The sequence below is a fragment of the Ambystoma mexicanum genome, chromosome 1p (assembly GCF_040938575.1).
Source record: "Ambystoma mexicanum isolate Mex_15411 chromosome 1p, UKY_AmexF1_1, whole genome shotgun sequence".
Classification (NCBI taxonomy): Eukaryota; Metazoa; Chordata; class Amphibia; order Caudata; family Ambystomatidae; genus Ambystoma; species Ambystoma mexicanum.
Genome location: NC_090921.1, coordinates 951915090 through 951936622, shown reverse-complemented (window position 1 = coordinate 951936622; position 21533 = coordinate 951915090). Strand labels below are relative to the sequence as shown.

General features: G+C 43.3%; 1 protein-coding gene across 3 annotated transcripts in view; it reads left to right on the top strand.

Moving 5' to 3' along the window:
* Positions 1 to 21533, top strand: part of CDH16 (cadherin 16) — a 1158846-nt gene that overhangs the window by 93154 nt on the left and 1044159 nt on the right. For all 3 annotated transcript variants that reach the window (XM_069653297.1, XM_069653307.1, XM_069653286.1), the window contains exons 2-4: positions 2562 to 2619; positions 10737 to 10835; positions 21079 to 21219. In XM_069653297.1, coding sequence (XP_069509398.1) covers positions 2566 to 2619; positions 10737 to 10835; positions 21079 to 21219 — 294 coding nt within the window. In that variant the 5' untranslated portion in view covers positions 2562 to 2565. The remainder of the gene's footprint in view (positions 1 to 2561; positions 2620 to 10736; positions 10836 to 21078; positions 21220 to 21533) is intronic.

The following is a 21533-nucleotide window of genomic DNA, read 5'->3' as shown; positions in this document are numbered from 1 at the left end:
TCACCATGGCTCTTTAGCATCTACCTTGCTCAGCTTGTACACCTCATCTCCTCCTTTTCCTCCAACTTCCAATGTTGTGCAGACAACACACAACTCCTTTTCAAACTTCCTACTGTCCCTCTTGCACCCTCCATCATCCCTGACTGTCTATCTGCCATCCAGTCCTGGTGCCCCTCCAATGATCTCAGCCTCAACACCTGTAAAACTGAGATCCTTCCCACTGGGACCACTGCTCCCTACTTCCTCCCTTCACTCTGGCCTTCCTCCTTGGGATCTCCCCCTGCTCCTTCTTGTGAAGCCAGAAACCTTGGAGTCATCTTCGACTCATCTCTCTCCTTCCTCCTCACACTCATTGCTAAGAAGTCCCACTTTCAGATCTTCCCTTTTAAAGGAATTCTCCCTTTTCTTCCTTTGCCCCAGAGGCTCAATGTTACCCGAGCCTTGGTTCTCTCTAGGCTTGACTATTGCAATAGCCTCCTCCTGAATCTACCTTCCTCCACTCTGCAACCCCTCCAGCTAATACAGAATAGGGCAGCAAGACTTATCCTTGGCTTTAAGATCAGGGACCGCATCTCTCCTGCCCTAAAGTCTTCACTGGCTCCCGGTTGCTGCACTGATTAAATTCAAATGCCTTTGCATCATCCACAAGGCTGTCTGGGTCAGGGGATCTCAATCTATTCACCATTATCTTACTAAATACTCTCCCTCTGGACCACTACGTTCCTCTGGCACCACCTCTTTGTGTGTAAAGGGTTTCGCTAAACAGAGGGTAGGTGGTCAATCTCTTTCCTCAGCTGGCTCCCTCTGCACCTGAGCAGGACTTTCTTAAATTCTGGAAGCTCCTCAAGACTTTCCTCTTTACCTCCTCCTTTATTTCTTCCCTCCTTTGCTAATCCCGCAGTTACTGTGATTGGGTTCCGGGGCCCTTCCGGGGCCCTTATGCATCCTCTGGGCCGCTGACTTCCCACACCCAATCGCCCAGCTCCTGTCTACCTTCAGCACCTGTCTTGGCACACCCTCTGCCCTGGAGGGTCACACTTACACCTGACATGGCTCCAGGGCGTGTAGCACTCAACATTCAAGCACTTCATCTGTGGCTCACCCATGAGCCCGGACTCCCCAGCAATTACTTCCTCTACCCTCTTCCTTGCTGCACTTGCACGTTCTGAATACAAGACATAGTAGGTGTGTTCTTTTTTCCCTCCACTGCATTAAATATTGTGTTTGTAATGTGTGTCACTCCCTAGCGCCCCCCCCCCCACCATGTGGGCGCTTTGAAACTGTATTTTACTTGCTGTATAAGCGCCTTACAAGCAAACAATAAACAAATAAATACATGTGTCCTGGACTTGCACCACCACCCTCCTCTCTCACTGGGAGGAGCCATGAAGGTGCCAAGCAGGGCAATACATACACTGAACCACCAACTCAGCAAAACAATGCCCTGAATAATCATTGATAAATGGTGACATGGCATAAATGATGATTGGCATATCCATACTGTACTGCCAAGGAACCGTCTTCTCACAATGTACTTTGCCTCCAGGAAGCATTTTTTGCTCAACATCATGTTGTCTAAATTATTCCTGTTCTAAAGGCTCCGCCGAACCTTATATGTATGCTGGTGCCCCATTGAATATGACGTTTTGAGTATAACATGTAAAGGCTTGCCGAAGGGTGGTTGGGGGAACCAGCCCCTATACCCTACAAGAGGCGTTTCCTCACTTTCCTCCTCATAGCCTGGATTGCAATAGCAAAGGCTTGCTGTCGCCTTACAGAAGTGAACTCAGCAGGAACTCAGATGTCTTCTCTGTTCGTCATGTCAAGCCATGGTGCATGCACAACACATAAGAGTAGGCTCGAAAGTCAACTTTTTTAAAAAATCTCGTAAAAATATGAAATGATTTCTTGGGGCATGTAACATTTGTACCTCCAGATCTTTTAGTCTATGACCCCCATAAGCAGGGGTGGACTGGCCTATAGGGGAATCTGGAGATTTCCCCGTATGCCTCTGCACCCTGGCCCTCTTTTGTATTTTATTACCAGGTTTTCTCGTAGGAAAAGCTTTGGATTTAATGGAAATGTGTAATTTAGGGACAATTTTAAAATGATTTCCAGGGCCCCTGCCCACAAACATGTGCTGAGCCAAGAGTTCCAGACGCATGCTTTAAGTATAACGCCCTGTTTAATTAGTATACGATGTGCTGCACTGCACTCTGTTGCACCCCTCCACCCCCTTGCATCTTTTTTCCCCTAGTGGCTAGTGCCTGGAAGCATTTTCGTGTCACTCGACACTCCTCACTCTCTCAAAGCGTGATCATAACCCATAGAATGACATGATCTGGCGCGTTGTGGAGCGTGACTCCTCCGATCCCACCTGTGGACTGGAGTGAACAAGACTTGCCCAGTAAATCGATTCCTAGACATGCTCAATATTTATGAGTGAATAAGAACGGAGACTCCTGCGTTTCTTTTGATCATGTCACATAACTTGACGCGCTAATGCACTGTTTTACCTCTCGGCAGCGAGCTAAACTCTCTCTCTTGATTGCATTCCACAGGGGAATGAAGGTCATGTATCCAGCCCGGAAACGCAGCCTCAGGAATCTCATTCCTCAAGTAAGTCTATTATTTCTAGAAATACCACGTCATGTTGCGAACATTATGGCCATTCTGTCGAGCTGCTGTTAGGGGCAGTGCTTTAAGTGGGGTAAGAAATTGAGGGGGGGGTCTCGTTTGAGGGCGTGGCTTTCATTGTGGGCGTGGCCTAAAAGTGCACAAATCACAGTAAGGTGCGCAAACAAATATATAAATGTATGTGAGCATTTATATGTTTGTGTACTTTTCAAGCCATCTTTTATAAACGTAGCAATGTTACATATTTCTATGTTTATAAAAGGTGGCTTGAAAAGTGCACAAACCATAGTAAGTTACGCACACTTGTGTGCTTAATTTACTATGGTCTTTGTACTTTTCAAGCCACCTGTTATAAACAGACATTTGTAACATATTTCTATGTTTCTAAAAGATGGCTTGACACGTAAACAATTCAAGGCATCTTTTATAAAGCGTTGATGACGGACAAAACGCAAGGTGGCTTTGTCCGTCGACAAAGCTTTATAAAAGATGCCTTGAATTGTGTATGTTTCAAGCCGTCTTTTATAAACGTAGAAATATTTCTACGTTTATAAAAGACGGCTTGAAACGTACACAGTTCAAGGCATCTTTTATAAAGCTTTTACAACGGAGAAAGGCGCCTCGGGCTCCATGATCTCTGCTCAGAGCAGATAGATCACAGAGCACAAGGCGTCTTTCACCCTCTGCGAACCCGCGGGCTCCGTGATTTAATCTGCATATTAGATCATGGAGCCCGCGGGTTCGCTGAGGGTCAGTGACCTGGGGAGGGCAGACAAAGGGACAGTAACTTCCTCTGATGATCCTGATGAGAGGTCATCAGAGGAAGTTACACTGACTGACAGAAGTTCCGCCAGCCTCAGCATCGCTGTGGCTGGCTGGCACTTCTGTCAGCTTGCCTGACATAATGGCCTGCGCATCACCCGTCGCGACTGCGGCCGCCGTGGGATAATGCGTATCGCCAATGTTGTGCGGGACCGGGGGCCCCGGCAGGGCCCCGGCTCAGCCCCACTTTCTGGAGACTGCTGGGGCCCAGCCCACTTAAAGCACTGGTTAGGGGGCCCTACTGGGACATACATCCCTATACAAGCAATACGCATGCCAGAACCTTATGAGGTGACAATCAAGTAATACATGCATCCCCCTGTAACAGTGCTGGTGCTCCATGAGAACTCGGCGAGCGGGTGCCGTCGCGCCCGGCAAGTCTGACCCTGGCTGGTGGGACGGCACCCACCCGCAGAGTTGTACTGTGCCAATTTGGTAAAAATGACCGGCACAGTTGTAATGAAGCCCAATTTCTCTTCCCCTTGCATCTACCTTCTTCCTCTTACACACAGGGCTCAAGTTGAGGGTACACGCGGGTGGATGGTGTCCACACACCTTTTTCAGTACCCCCAAGCTAAAATGAGAAACATTGAATGTCCTCTTTGAATTAAAGTCAACCTCAGGATCGTGCCACAGTCGTCAGGTTTGCATGCCAGACACTTCACCACTGCACCATATAACCTGATGAAAAATAACAAACAACTAAAGGTGAAATGTCTAATTTCGGTACTGCAAGTTCCAGGGAAAACATTTGTATTGGTTCTTGGAGTTTAAACATGCACTCCTTTTAACGTTTTCAAAAACACGATTTGAACAAAATATTCATTCGTCCTGTGCAATTTGAGTGGTCATGAATAGCCAATTTAATGAAATGTGCATATTTCAACTTGATGTGCTAATTTCTGGTGATGTTACATCCCATTACGTTCGTTGATGAGTCCTCCCACTTTTATGTTTAGGACTTGACCCCTGCTTACACACAGTCCACCCTGGGCTCTGTCACTTCTGACATCGGCTAGGCAATCAAGGATTGGTCTTGCTGGTGACACCCCGAGTTCACAGGAGATTTAAGCGTTTGCCTTTTCCAGATGAGAGCAATGGTTTCATCATTCTACACTGACCCTATAGGCTTTCAGACCTTCAACAACTCCACTTCTTTCCCTCGTTTCCTTTCTTAATGGGGATGATTTTTCATGTGCGCTTGAACCATTCTCTGCCTTTGCCCTTTCCCATCCTCTGCTGCCCTTTTCTCTTCTTTTCAGCCCAAAGTCTAGATTCACCTGGTGGGGGCACAACATGCAACTCTCTGGACAAGCCTCTGTGTATTTAGGCCACTATGGCCATGACTACCACAGTAGAAACAACTCACAACATAACATACCCTTTGTTTCCACAGTTTCCTACTCTACCTGTTCTCTGATGTATTCTATATCACACCATATTTTATATTGCCTTCATCCAGATGATCTCATGCTGCTTTGGATCCTGTGATCTATTGTCCATAATCTACTTTGCAATCCCTTATTTTACATATTCTCATATTTCTTTTCTCATCAGAGATGTCACATTGACCAACCCACAGTACATGCCCACACTCTTTTCGGGGCATGAATGTGTTAAGCTTGGCTGTACTTGCATCGCTCTAGGTCTGAGGAAGCTCCTTTGTCTGCATGTTCCTGGTGATGCTGCCAGAGTCTGTGTAGGCTCTTTAGGAACGTCCAGTGTTTCTAGTAACGGCACATTAATGGGCTTCATTACAAGTCTGCCGGTCTGGAATTACAGGTGCCGGTAGCAACCTTCTGGCCCCCACTCTGGACCGGCAGACTACAGCTGTGCCTGCCGTGACCTCTGCACCCGGAAGGTCTGACCTGCCAGGCGCAGCGGCCCTGGTAGGCACAGTTATCACAGAAGCAAAGGCACTGTTAGCAACGGTGTAGGTGCTTCCGAGTCCCCATTCCCGTGGAGTCCTGTAATGGGGACTAATATTTTCCACCACCTGATACCCAGGGCCGCCGGAACTTGTAATGTCCCGGTGGCACCGGGGTCTCAGGCGGCAAGAAGCGGTTTTACGAGGTTGGCGGCAACCCACCAATACCACCAACAGGTTACAGACAAACTCGTAATGAGGCCCATTATCATTATCATAAAGGTTCCTTCTTACTTACACAGAAACATGGGCCTAATTTTAGGGGGGGCAGGGGCGATTGCCCGCCCCCCCAATTTTCATGGCACACCATTTTGTCACCATTCATTTGGCTGGGGCACCTTTTCTTCAGATGTCCTGTCACCCCCAACATTTTCATCAAAGTTACTCCACTGCACAGAAATATTGTAAGTCCTTCAATTTAACTTTTGGGAACTTATGTGTAGTGAACTCAGCTGGGAAAATAGGATACAGCATGCACAATTCCCAGACCTTTGTGTCCATTCTGTAGGACAGGTTTGAAAGCCACTAAAGTTGAAGACAGCCCTTCATCATGCTGAGGCCAATAGCTTGACTAGTATTAAATTGGCAGATAATGCCACTTATTATTATCGCTCTCAGGAGTACGAGGAATCCACCATAGATTATTTTATTATTGGCGGGATGTTCGATGCTTCGTTCATTATGCTCTCTCTCTCAACAACTAATCGGTCATTTTGTGTTCTCAAAGATGTATCACTTTGTCCCCTGTACTATTTTATTTATTTATTTATTTTGACATTTGTTAAGCACACTTAGCCCGGGGCATCATTTTGTACTCTGAATAATTTTTCTAAGAAAGCAGGTCCTCTCAAGAGAGTGTACACATTTTCTTTCCAGTTGCCTGCAGGCCTACACTACTCCTCTCCCCAGATCCCACTCATTACAAACATGATGTTGAAGGTACAAAAGGTCAAGAAGAAGTTCTCTTGGGGGCCCCATTTTGGTCACTTCTTCCATGCTTACCTATGCCCCTATCCCCGATGGTGGGATATCAATGTAGAATGCAACATTGTATAAACTCCATCTGGGGGCTGGTAGTTGAAAGGCTAGCTTTCCTATTTCAGGCGTTTTACTCACCAGTCACCAGAGATATCCAAGAACCTCACAGCCACGTGGGTGATGCTTGATTGACATTGGAAGGATTGCACTGCCTGGTGCAAACAAAGCTCCTTGAATCCAAGCTCACGATGAGCAGCAGTGACTTTGGATTTCTTGAGAGATGGTTTACCGCTGAACCTCTCAGTTGCTACTCCCAGAGGGCAATGGTCAGCTATCAGTGACATTCACGATTTACGTACGGGATTGATGAACACCAATCTCTGGCTACCGGGCTACTTTGCTACTTTGATCAGCCCAGTTCTTCACTCTTCATGGATGCTGCAGTCATTTTGGAACCTTTTTAAATAATCCTGGTTGAACCTATGCAAGAAGATACCTCAGCTCTGTTATAGAAGAGACCAAGTGGGATAATCAAATACCTACTTGATTACTTTCTGAGTTGTCCTTGAGTGCGGTCTCTCTTTGAAATCGAAGTAGCTTGAATGTTCCAGGACGAAACAGGACATCGCCTTACCAATATTTGTTATTAAGCTCAATGTAGGACAAAGAGCGCCCCATAACCTGGATGCAAAGAGAACATCTGTGTCTTTCTGGAAAGAAGTCTTACACCTTCCTTAATGTGGGTGTGAAAGCTTCTCTGGGCACGCTTAATCATTGGATTAAGCAAACTATTTCAAAGGTACACCTGACAGCAGGTTTTTCATGTCATTTGCATGTCCAGCGGCACTCCATGAGCCACACAATTGCCTTGTTCGCATGGCATATGCAGCACTGCCAGTTGGACATCTCCAAACACATTTATCCAGCATCATAAACTCAGTGTGGGAGTTACTTAATGATGTGAGTTTTGCATGTCTGATTTCTCTGCTTTATCTTCATGATGTTCTCAGCTATGCGTTAACGGTTGTCTGGCTGTCCAGACTCACAGTGCTGCTGTCTTTTTCTCTTATGGATCTGGGCTAAGACTCTTGCTTGGTATATCCTCAACTAATTATGGACTATGGCAAGGCAGACAGGTGCGGAGGAATGTTCTTATTACTTACCAGTGATCTGCCATACTCCAAGTTCTAGGCCTTCTCGTGACAGTCTTTAGATCCCACCCTACACTCAAACGTTAAGGAGAGTCTTGGCTAGAACAGAATGAGGATTCTGGATACTGTCCCTGTATAGGGAGGTAAATGAGAAGAGCAGAATTCGGGACAAATAAGGATTACCTGTGCAACTGCCATCATCTTCTAAAGATGTTTAGGGAAGGTTGGAAGGGTACAACGTCGTTTCATCGACAGACATTATTACGACCTGTGTTTTTACAGGAGAATTTTACCGAAAAAAATCCTTGAAATTTTGGGCCGGTGGGAAAGGGCAGTTAAGGGGTTTGGTGGGGTCGGGAACATTAAAAAAAATGTACATGACTGTTTATGGCAAAATTCTCTCGTAAAACACTTGTCGTAATAATGTCTGTCGATGATAGGATATGGAACCGTTGGAAGAAGGCTTTTCTTAACTAAGTGAGGACTGTGACGAGGAATACTAGGACTAGGAGTGATAAAGATGACTAAAAAGTAATCCTAGCATTACTCAATCCACTCTCACCCTTTGCTCAATGTAGCCTCCTCTAGCACCAAATGGCCTATCTGACACACCTGAAGCCAGCGCACTAAGCACAGGGAAGCAACCTCAGAATGCAAAGCAATTATTTTATTAAACTGACGAATTGAGTGAGCTCTGTCAGCCTACAATAGGACCAGAGACATCTTTATGGGAGGGCAAAAGGGGCACTTGCCCAGGGCACCCACCTTGGAGGGGGGCCCCAAAAAGGCTGCTGATCTGAAGAAGTAAGATTACATTGTTAACCAGTCTTAAATAGCACACATCAGGATATTTTATGGGGTGCTGCTGAGTCCTTAAACCCCTTGCCTTTCTGTTTTGACAAGTACATTCTGCCTTGATCAATTCATCATGTATTGCTTTCTGTGTTCACTGTGGTATACATAGTTTGTGTGTTCCTTACGACACAACTCTGTAGCATTCTTTCCTTCCTGTGGGAATTATTTTGATTGTGTGCAATAGGCAACAGTGAAATGCATATTGATAAATTGAGTGCGACAATGGTTCAGAAGTTAGCTCCATGTGTGAAGCACCCATTGCAGAGATATGTGTTCATATGCAAAATTAGAATAACATATTCCAGTAAAGCTGGCTGAGCCTTTCCTATGTCTGAAGTTTATAAAACTGCCTGCATATGTACTTGGTTTTGCAGAACAACATCTGCTATAAAAACTAACATGTCATCCGTATGGTGAAGGTTTAGAAATTGGTTTGTTTAGATGAGGTGTTGAAAAACCTAGGCAATCACCTCCAACGATGCCATAAACTGTTAGTCCAAGAGGTGAATAAGTATCCAAATTCAAGACTATGGAACAAAAGCATTCATGCTTGTATCCTGGCTTTGCCAGCAGACAATACAGTGATCCTGGTCAAATCATCTAACATATCTTACATTACTTTGCTGTCTTCTTTGAGGTTTGCCTTCTTGCATGCTTCTGGCATCGTTTAGCCCATTACTTGGTCTTTCTTCTTATGTAGACCATTTGAGTGGAAGGGGTGGTAGACAGAAGAGAGCGGACCAGATGTTGCAGGCCTTACACAAGCATATTTCAAGGTCTGCTTGTTTGACAAAAAAAAATGGTTAGCTTTTGGTAAAAGTCAAAGGTTTTTATGCACGTTTATAAATGAAAATATCACAAGCCATTGTTTTGGAAGTATTTAAAGCTTTAAAATACAACAGACAAACCCAGATTACATTTATTAAATGACATTGATTGGTATGCTGGTACTTACATACTTCCCTTGACAATGGAAATAATGAAGCTAGAACCATTCCCATTTTGCATAGAACCCTTCTATAATATTTTGTTAAAAATTGTCATGTTTGGTAATGTGATTTGTGTACATTCCAAATCCATTTTTATAAAATGAGATTGTTTTAGTTAATGGTAAGAACTGGAAAAGAAAGTGTTCAAATGCAGAAATTGCAGTGTTGGCACAATCCCAGCTTCACCCCTTCAGCCCTTAACCAATGTGTGATCCTGGGTATCTCATTTAATCTTATATTGCCAGTCCCTAAACCTTTCAAAATTGTCAGCCCTTCAGAGTGATTTCCTTCTCATGGTATACTCTTCATAAAAGACTTATCCATGGTTTCACTGGCTATACGGTTGCTTCTACTTTAATAGTGAGCATATTCACATCGCACACCACAGGCATTTGTTCCTTTGATATCTAATGGCAACACTATTTGAAAACCATATCCCACTTCTAATCTCAATCTGTCTGGATAAAGACACCTTTAGCTTCTAATCTGCATCCACTATCCATGCTACGGTATGTGTAGCGTTTTCCTTCCTTCCAAATGGTCTCCTCTGTCCATGCATGAGCACTTTTGCATTCTGTGAGGCAGCTAATGTGCGTTCTCTGTCTATTATGGGTGAAATGTACCTTTTTACAGATGGTCCTGCATTAATACTACAGGCTGCACACCTTCCTGGATGTTATTGATAACAATTATACTGTATGCACTAGAGCAGTAGCATATTCGTAGGCTGCTAATATTGGTCTTCAAATGCTACTTGTTGATCACTCTGATTAGAGTAAGAATGAAGAAGGTAAGGGGACTTAAAGGGAGTAAACATGCTTATTATGCTGCCAGACAGCATATCAACCTATAGGTTGTGAGCGCAACGGGTGGGGGTGCAACCATTATTCTTGATCCCTTAATTCATTTGGTTTGGGGCCCCAAAGATGTCCGTGCCCAGGGCCCCAAAAGTGGTTAAGATGGCCCTGAATAGGACTGGCAAAATTGGCTGAGGAGAAATTGCTTTGCAGAGAAGTGGGGGCCATTAGATTTCAATGTTTCTAAAAATGGTTTCAGGTTGAAAAGGACATGCACACCTAGAACTGGTTATCCGTCTTTACTGACGGAAAATTAATTTGGGAAGGTGCAAAAACATGCATTTGTGCCCAGGGCATTCAGAAAATATTATTTTTGCAGTAAGGGGGGAAGGTTTGCCTTGGTGCCAATTGCCCTTGCACCGATGCAAAGTTTCAGTAAAATGACCCATGTCGAACAGCATGCATGGTTTGCAAGCACTTCTTCAAAGAATTAGAAATACTAACCAGCAGTGCCTATTTCTAGCCACCGTAAACCATTAAAACCATATTGACATGCAGTTCCTCTTTGTCTCTTGAACAGGTCTTGTCATTGCTGTCTGCCATCCATTTTGCTCATCTGCACCAGCGGGTGGAAGTTCCGGAAAATTATGATGGCTTATTTCCTTTGTATCTAATGAAGGTACGCAATCCTTGCATCACATGATTTTATCACATATGAAAAATGCATTACAATTTCGGAAATGCTTAAGGGACATCTGGGGGAATAATAGGCGCGTTTGCCAAGTAGAGATCTTCGACACATGTGCATACTTTATAATACATATTGTTGGACGGAATGTGTCATGGTGTGGGAAAAGCAAGGGCAGTGGGTTAAGATGTAACATTTCTAAACCTAGAGGAGAAGCAAAATGACATTTATGGGAAATCAAGTTTGAATGGAGTTAAATTATTTTTAGAATGAAATCTGATTTTATTGGAAAGGTTGTTAACTGTTGATATGATTTTCAGTATAATTTAAGAAGTCTATTTTTGTATAAATGGTTTCTAAGTTTTTAAATATTTGTGCAAGTGTGAAAAGTTTCAATGTAAACTGTAACACACTAAATACATTTTATATATATATATATATATATATATATATATATATATATATATATATATATATATATATATATATATATATATATATATATGTGTTATTTATCAAGTTCCGAAAGGCCATATTTTTATTTTGCTTACAACATTAATCCCATGCACCAGGAGGTAAGAGCAAAAGGCGAGCAGGAAGAAGTGGCAATGAGAAAAATTGCCTTTAAATAAAAGCAAACGATTAAGTGGCGTTCTAGATTCCCCAGCTAAAGTGAGATTATACCTGCCACTTTTGATAAAGAAAAATCTGGATCATGATGTCATCGGATGCTCCACCCCGTTTTCCCCGAGACTCCGTCCACCCACGCCAACCACAAAAAAAACAAAAATGAAAGTCAAATGATGCCAATCTGGGCGAGATTTACGCTCATCTGCCCATACCTCGATGTGATTGGCTACAATTGGTCTGTTTCTAGCCAATCACATCGAGGTGTGGGCAGAGTTACTTGAAGGGCTGGAAATCATGGAGACTACACACTCTTCTCCGGGACCCTGAGAAGAGCCTAAAAACCCGGAGTCTCCAGGGTGAGCCCAGAGATTAGGCAGGTATGGGTAATATGCGAACATTGAGTGATACCGCAAGACTCATAGTAATTCACAAGGCGAGCGGGTTCATCCTTTCACAAAGGCTTCACAAAAGCCTTCCTACATTTGAAGTGGTCAGTAGATTTAAAAAGCACTTTAATAGGGTTTAAGTCCTAGCCCTGCACCCTCTACCATGACACCTCCAGCAATGCTGTCTGAAATGATTTAATGCACCACTAGTATTTGGATAATCTCCTGGTGCTCTGGAGGGTTTGAAGGGGGAAACAAGGGTAAGGTTAGCGAGTGGGTAAATACAAGAGAGCTGTGGTCTTGTGTTGATGCGTGCAGACCAGATGCACTTGAGCTCTACGCGTGGCTCTGTTTCTAGGAGGCAGTCAATTGCTTATATTGGGTAGCGGAGAGCAAAACCCAGTAGGTGACTAATTGATGCATGTCACTTGACAGGCAGGGCAAGACAAGCCCCCCTTGAGAATACAGAAGGGTCGGCATTGCTAGGGCCAGTCGCCGTACAGTATGCTTTCACTGAAGCGACTCATTGTATGTGCGGCTTCTCGACTTGTATTTGCATTTTTCCATGCCCCCAACACAGCTTCAAAATAAATGAAGGCGATTACCCCTAAGGTATTGCTCTCGCCCGCCGCTCCTGGACATGTCTTACCTTCAGGCTCCTGGGTTATCAGCGAGGAAGAGGAGGGCACGGCCACGGTTCCTGCTTCCACTTCTTCAGAATTTAAATCTGATCCACCAGGCGGCAAATGGTCTTTCCCAGTCCTCTATGTGAGGGTGGCCCCTCTTCTAGGCAGGGAGGTTTAGCCAGGTAGGGACCAGAGGCCAATGTCCAGGTTGGAACCCCGGCCTTATTCAGTATTAGACCAGTGCCTTGTGCAAAACCGGTATGAGCACAGAGAATGTAGTGCACGCCAGGCACACTCAGTGGCTTGTGCATGCTCTGCCCCTGACGCACAGCTGCTATCCGTGTGATTCCCTAAGAGGCTAGGCACTCTCTGCCCTCCAAACCCGTGCAATGTAAAAACCGATGAAACCTACACAGGTTGGCTATCTCAGTGACATGCATATGAGTTGAGACGGTGCTTGTCCAGTGCAAACTCCTACTACAACCTGCCCCCTCCCTGCTGAAATAAATCGCAAACATCAAATCAAACAAATCAAAAGTGAAAGGACAAACAGCGGGACCACTGTCACCTTCCCCAGCCAAGTGCCTGGTTGGACTCTTCCATACACCAGCCCTGGAGGTGCCTCATTATGGTGCTAGGACAAACAAGAAAAATAAAGATCACTGGGGCATTGCAGCAGCAGCGTAGCCTGATAATGCAGCCGAAGCCCAGAGCAGAGGTCGCCACCCCTCACCCCTTTCCTCGAGGGGCACGATGATGGTAAAACCCCTTGCACTGTGTTGGGCACTCATGGAGACCACCATAGATTTGCTACTTTTGCTTGGAGTGTCAGTTTGCCAGTCAAATGTCCCATTAAAGATAAATATCAAGCTCTGCGTACACATTTACAAAAACCCAGGCCTTCTTCCAAAGAGCTTCACTTCCTCGTGTTGCCTAAGCACTTGTATTACACGTGTTTAATGAGTACTAAGTGAAAGATAGTTTTCACTAGCCCCAATTCAAAGAAGATCGATTTAGAAAGACCGCTCTATGACAGCATAGAGCTGTCTTTCTAAATTGAACTGCCATGCCCCTGCCGCACACAAATGCGCACAGGGCCTGAAAGGCACAGGAGAACGGGTAAGTGTTGCTGTGTGTGTGTGTCTGCATCTGCATGTGTTTTCATGTGTGTGTTGCCTACAGGTAATTGTTGCTGTTTGTGTCTGCGTGTGTTTACGTGTGTGTGTGTGTCTGTGTGTGTGTGTGTTGAGTGGTGCGTGTTTGTGGGAATGGGATGTCAGGAGTGGGGAGGGAGGCGGTGGCATGTGAGGAACAAAGGTTCGGGGGGGTGGAATCCCCCAAGTTAGAAGTCATCCGGGTAGAGAGGGTGGGGCAAGGCAAGGGGATATTTTCGTGTTTTGTGGGCCACGTAAAATCACCTGAAAAAAACCAGTATTTTTGTTAGGTGACCTTGCAAAAAGCAAAAACATGACATAGAACTGTTTAATGTGCCTGGCTATCTGTATATATGTTTACACTAAGCCTTTCAGAAATTTCACAAGCTCTAGTTAATGCAATAATCTCTGCAGTTTGCGCAGAATTATGTGAAATTTGTTTGCTCTCTACAAATACAGTATTTAATGTGCTGATTGCATAAGCAGCGGTGGTGTACCATCCGGTAGTTTAAAACAGGAGCCTTCACAGAATAGCTCCCCTTGTGGATTCTTTAAGGGTGTATCAATTAAATCAATTCTGCCCTTGGTTTCTTGTTCTGTAATATAGAGGCAATCATGTGACATCTTGTCACTACAATTTGTCACTTGTGGAGAAGGCAATAGTTTCAGCCGGATTCAATGAACATCTCTTAATTTGGATATGCGGGGAAAATGTGTTGCATCTGTGTTCTGTTTAATAGAACGTCTATGGAGTGGGGTATCATCACAGTTAAAGAGTGACCTAAAACCATACCATCACTTTGTTTCACAGATGCAGCCACAGCAGCTACAGCTCTCAAACATCTTGGCAAAGCGCATGTCTAACGTGGAAGAAAAATCACTGCATGGCCTATTCTTGCCCCCATGTTCGTGTGTGAAAACAGCCAAAGCACATCCATTATGTTCATGCACATAAAAAACAAAGCCCTTTTCTTAATTTGGTGTGCCCAAAACTGGTGCTGAACATAACACAGCTTTAAGTAAATCAAAAGCGTTCTGGCAATCCATGTTCCACGGTAAAGGAAAAGAAATGCCCTTCTTTATCAGTGCCAATATAGGTTTTATCAACAACAAAACATTCAGGATCCACTGTCTACAATATGAAGTCATGCCAATCAAAGCTCTGACCTCCTTCTGTGTATTTCCCTTCGACAGGAGATAGCCCAGATAGGTGACCTCCTGTCAACAATACTGGAATTTATTCAATGAAGCCTTATGCCCATGCTCTGCTAAATGAATCAGCAGCAACACAGTGCCCTCTTTGCAAGCATCTTCAGAATCAGCAGCTAGAAGTAGATCATCTACATATTGCAACAACGTGCACGTGGAAGGTAGCTCAAGCATATCAAGCTGCTCTTTCAATGGCTTAATGTAGATACTTGGACTCTCAGTGTACCCTTGCGGTACACAAGTGAATGTGAACGAGCGACCCCCTAGGGTGGACGCAAACAAATATCTGCTGTCAACATGCACAGGAATATTAAAGAAAGCATTTTTCAAATCCACAACATTAAAATGTGTAGCTGTGGCTGGAATCATAATCAGAATTGTGGTGACATAGGGCACAATCGGAAACTGTGGAGCAACCACCTTATTAATTGCACGCAAATCAATTATAAAACAAAAAGGAATCGCCTTATCCACTTTCTTGTAGACTGGTAAAATCGGGCTATTACACACACTCCCCGCAATTTCTTCAATCACACCTCGGTGTATGAAACCAGAGACAATACTCTTTAAGGCCTGTTCACCTTTGACCGAAATATTTTACCGCGGGATACACAGCAATTTAACACCTGGCTTCAAAACAATTTTAACTGGCTCAACCTGTAAAATTCCAATATCATTGTTATTGCCTGCCCATAAACATGTGGGAAACTTATTTAATTCAGTTGGTAAAGGTGTAGACAAAAAATGTGGAACAGAAGTTTGTTGGGGCAAAATCGTTAAGTACACTCCATCTGGAGAACAGTAAATCACAGCATTCAGTTTCTTGAATAAATTCGCCACAATTTGTCATCAATAGAAATGGACAAGAATCAGTGAATGGTCCCAGTGAAATTGGTACCAGCCGAGAGACCGGACTAACCACTGGCGTACTAGAGAACCCTACAGAAATGTTGCTCTGCCCTGACAGTGGAATATCTGGAACCTGTGATTGATCAATGGAACACTTATGTGCTCCTGTGTCTATCAAAAAGAGATGCTCCTTATTCCCCACCTTCATTTCAATGTAGGGCCCTTTCTGATTGATGGGAATAGGTATCGATTCCAGACCCTGCTTCGGGCTGTTCTAACAGAACAGTATATCATCAGATGTAAAATCTTCAGAATAATAGACATTCAAAGGATTATCAAAAATATTCCTAGTATTAACACTCTGTTGCTGATTATCTTGTGATGGTGTCTGTTGGTTCTGTGTAAACTGATTTCTACCTGGACCCCCTATCCCAGAACAGCCTCTGGATCGTCTATCCATGGCACCACACGTGCTATTTGATCTCTGCTGAAGGAGCGGACATTGTGCTCGCCATTGACCCTCCTATCTACAATATGACACTGGTTTATGTGGATGGGACCCAGTTGTGCGCCACACTGTAGTGTAAATTGGCCTCTGAACTGTGTATTCCCACCTCTGGCTCCTCTAGCTATTTGCTACAACAACACTCTAGTTTTCAGGCCTACCTTCTTCTTTTTCACCTTCATATTCTCTGTATTAACCCTTTTTTATAATACTGATCCATGTGTAACACTTCAGATTGTGATTTTCGCTTGCCATGCACTCTCAGAAATCATAATCTGTGATTGGATTTAAAGCAAAAATCCACACACAAATGTATCAACAAACAACCCCTTTCCTGGCTCTGTACTTAAATCTTGACCACTAAAATCCGAAAATACCTACTGAAATCTGTTAACATACTCTGTTGCACCCTCTGACTTCCCTTGCATGCAAGCTGTAAGCTTATCCCATATAATTCTTTTTTCAGGAACCAGAGTTTTTAATTTAGTCACTATTCTATCTGGCAACATCAGTATCACCTATGGCAGTTTCTCACTGTCTTTCCTTTCCCTTTCTGCTTGTACTAAGGCATCCCATGTATCACCCATCCCTGCCTGATCATCTACAGTTCTAATCTGCTTCCACAAATCAGCAGGAAGGATCACGGGAAACAACAAATCTATATCACCCAGCGTGAAAACTGATGAATGCAAAACAGATTCTATTTCTTTATAAAATCCTGTTGGATTCTTCCTAATATCTAGAATTGATTGCTTAACGGTGTTCAATTCCTGTTTAAAAAACAGGACATGGAAAAACTGTGAGATATAATGTGCTTCAATAGTAGTGTCAGTTGTTCATGCTACGCATCAGCAGGAATCTCTGCTTTTGCAACAAATGTCAGAGGAACCTCCCTCATCGGCAAATATAAAGAAGGCAAATCCGAATGTCTATTAATAAGGCCAAATCGAGTGACAAAGAAGTCAGTGCAGTATCGGGTGAAAATTCTCTTTTATAAACAACCATCAAATCTGCGGGACAACATACCATTTTCTTCATACAATCATCCTGTAAATACGCAACCATCACCTGTAACACTTTCCTTTGTATTGCAGGAGCACACTGACTAAATGTGTCATGCACTTCAATGGTAGAAATTGAAACATCCGAAATCCATCTAAGAGGGTCTCTTGGCCAAATGCGCATTTCTTCACTCATTGGTTTCAATGGAGGAAGAAATTGCTTCTGCACATATGAAGCCTGTCGTCCATTTTCATCCATCTCATCTTTCTGAAACCGATCTAGCTCCCTTTTAAACTCAAATACCTTTGCTACATGCTCAAATACTTTCGCCGCAGTGTCCCTTGAGCAGGCAAGGACATTCAAATCCCGCAACCCCTGTGGGATATTCATGTCCGTCAAATCACTCCATACATCAACTAAATACGTTCCTATCTGTTCTATCAAAAAATTCTGTTTAGGAATACCCCCTTGATCAGAAATCGCAACCAAAACAGCCGATTCATTACCCTCTTCTATGTACTTCCCAGCCCATATATACAATTCTCTCTTTCTGTCTTTAGGTACTGTGCAATGAGTCACTATTCTTGGATCAGCTTCCACCCGTTCATCCACTACAGGTGGATCTGAACCACCTGGCAAAGAGAGTTCATACAAATCTTGTTCACTAGGCAGCAGAGGAAATACCAATGATGGTACAGACGGAATTATGGGGATGGCCACTGTTGGCACAGGTGAAGGTGCAGGAGGGGGAACAAGAATGGGAGGAAGAGGAACAACAATGGGAGGAGGCACATAAGGAGGCGGTGCAGTTGAAACAGATCTACGCTCATTCAATAGTTTATTAATTAACTTGTCTGATGTATGAAATGCTTCAGAGGGATATATCATTTGCACATCTAGTTGGAAAGCCCTGTCCATACCTCCAATGGATTCTGACTGGTTCTGTTAATCATGCAACAATGCTTTCTCAGCATTCGTCATGTGTCTAGGTGCATGCTTTTCTCTACTTTTGAGTTGCTGCATAGCTTCCTTCCTCCAATCTCTAACTGCATCAAATGCTGCAGGCCTAGCCTTTTTTCTCAACAATACAGATTCTAAATGCTCTAGGTGAGCAATTTCAAAACTACCATGAACTGGCCACTGATGTTCGCGAACATGTCTAGTCTGTCTGTGCCAAATAGCATTAAATACGATAACTCCCAGGCTGTACTTACAACACATATGATAAGCCGGCGACCATTAGGGTGGCGCCTTTTGGCCATGTTCCAAAGATTGTCTTCTGTTGCGGACAAATACTGCAAAGCAGGATGACAATTTCCCAGGAATAGTTCAATCACAATCTTACTGGCGACGTTTGTTTTTGCAAAAACAACACTTGCAAATAAACAAATATCAGGACTTTTAGGAATCAGGGTACGACTCACTGGGTTTCAACCAATAAAGGTCAGATCAGACATCAAATCGCCTTGGCTGGCGTTTTCATCAAACAAGCCTCGATACAGGGACCCTCGTTGTGATGACCTCTAAACCATGCCCACCATCCAGGTATTGGGCGTGCAGTACTGTGAAGGAATCGCATCTCACTTTGCAGGGCGCTGTGTCACTCTCCGATCCCGGTACGATAGCCTCGTCTTCATCGTAGTGATGTGGCATCAATCTTGAGGGTCCCTATTTGGGCAACGTCTGCCAGATTAAAGAACATCAAGGCTTACTACCACATAATAGAAATACACCAGTCACAAGGTCAAAGTTACAATTGTACTTTTATTCACAAAAAGCTGTCTGGCTCTCAACACCCCACAGTGTGTGCAAGCAGACACAGCGAGATGAGAGAGTCCTGAACATTCCACAAATGCACATATTTATACACATTTTTCACAGCCTTGGACACATCGTCCAACCCCTCTTCATGCAATACATTACCTAGGGTTCGTGACCTAACTACATAACTAATTCATGCTTAAACAACTTTGCATAGTTCACCGTTTTCCATCAAACATTTCACATGTTTTCCAAATACAAGACACAAAGGTAACATTCCTCATTTTACTCGCTTACATTTGTCTATCATTTGTTCTTAAGCTTAAAGTCAGTTAGTTTCAAGGAGAGAAAACAAGGATTTCTGCAAAAGAGCACGTTCAGCTATTTGTTATTTTACTTTGCTCTTTGAACGGAGAAGGCACTGTTGGGACAGATGGTATCTAAATTACTGATTAGTACAGCTTTTGTTTAGCTCTATGGTTCCTCAGTGTAGGATAAACAATCCACCTTAGCAGCTTCAACATTCTTATCTATGTTGACATCATGAAACAACAGAAAGTTATTTTGTTCTGCTGAAGCCAAAAACACAAATTCTGAACATGCGACAGAAAGCAGGAGTCAATCAAAATGGTGGATAACTCAAAAGGGCGGCATAGTCAGCCTGTTTCAGGTTAATTCAATGCGATATTACAGTGCTTAGGCCAATATTTACTATCAGGTAGTATTATGTAAGATATATTTTCACAAAAATAAAATAATGGGACTGAGGGTGGGTGGAAGATGGCGGGGAGGGAGCCGGCTGTCAGGTGGGATTGAAGCCTGTGTTCCTAGCCACCTGATTGGATAGTTCCCCCTGACAGGGTGCTAATATGCTTGAGCCAAGGCAAAACACGAAATACCACCATCATTCTTTCCTTGATGGGCCTTGTATGGAGTTCCAAATTAGTATGATGAACGAACTCTAAACCAACTATATGGATACTTTTTCATGTTCGAAGTTGTGAATGTTGGGAAAAGGCATGGTTTTGGTTTTTGAACTATTGATTACTTGTTCAACATTCCAATAATGGACAATTAGCATGTTCAAGGCTCGACGGAAACTGACTGGTGATGAGTCTAGAAAAACAAGCCATCAGTATAAGCGAGGGCACTCTATGTTCCGACTCCATCTTCAGAAAGAATCAACGAGTGTTACTGAATAGAATGTGAGAGAGTGCACTAGACAGTAATTCATGTCATGACTGTACAGAGTCTGATCTTTGGGCTCACCTATCCCATGATGTATGGCTTACTCCCAGTGCTCATATACCAATACTTTTTAATGCTTTGCAAATGATAAACATAACGCCATATTGCCAGTGGAGTAACTTTGCTGAAAAAGTTGGGGGGGCATGATATCTAAAGGAAAAGGTGCCCCTGCCAAATGAATGGGGACAACATGGTGTGCCACGAAAGTTGGGGGGACAAACACCCTTGTCCCTCCCCTAAAACGACGCCCATGCATATTGCCAGCTGTTCAATCGTATCTCATTGAAGATTGCTGCAACACGATACAGGTGCATATCTTAGTGCTGGGCTCCAGCAAGCACAATTAAATAAATGATTCTGTGTCTAACACATATTGAACAATGCACGAAGAAATGCACAAAAGGCTAATTAAGTTCCCTTGCATTGACTGTTTATTTTTGTAATCATGTTCTAGTGGGAATAACAAACAAAGTATCAAAGGTGTGTGGCCAAGAATTGTCTGATTAGTCAAATGCTCATGGCATCCTAACTTGGTTTGCAGGTTCAAATTATGGTATTGCTACTGCAACATTTCCCTATTATGATGTAGTTGAATGAAACACCAATTGTACGCAGGCAATCAAGTGATACATATTGGTGTTAACTTCATTGTGGTACTATTTTTGCTATATCCCACTTATTTTTCAAAATTATTGTTCAATCAGCTAATATTATTGTGTATATTAGTTTTTTAATGGAGCTGGCATAACCAAAAACAAAGTTAGTAAATTGTGCACCACCCATAAAATGGGAAACCATTGTTTTTTCTCTCTGCAGTCTGTGATAAAGTAGGCTCGTTGGCATAATTGGATCATTCTGTTTCAGATCAACCTTACGACGGATAACTACTACAATATGGAGTTGTCTGGGAATGAGGAGGGCATCTTTGGCCTCGATCCAGAGTCAGGATTTCTGTTTGCGATTAAAGCATTGGATCGGGAGACAAAGGCATCATACACGTTACAGGTATGGTTGAAGGAAAACTCAAAATCAGTGTCCTGGACTATTGGACACTTGCCTCCCCTGCACACTGTATGTGCTGATGTTTATCAGTCAAATGTAATAATTATATAGAAGGGTCAAAAATGTATTCCATGAATTATTCTCAGTGGTTACTTCTTAAGATAGATGAATGATCACGTCATTAATTCACATTTTTTTATGACACTTGTTAGAGAAAAACAAGTACAAATGTAATGTTTTCAGCTGTGCATGTGAAGTATTAAATTCATACATCATACATGACAACATTTAAAAAAAAAAATTGAGCTTGACGTGTT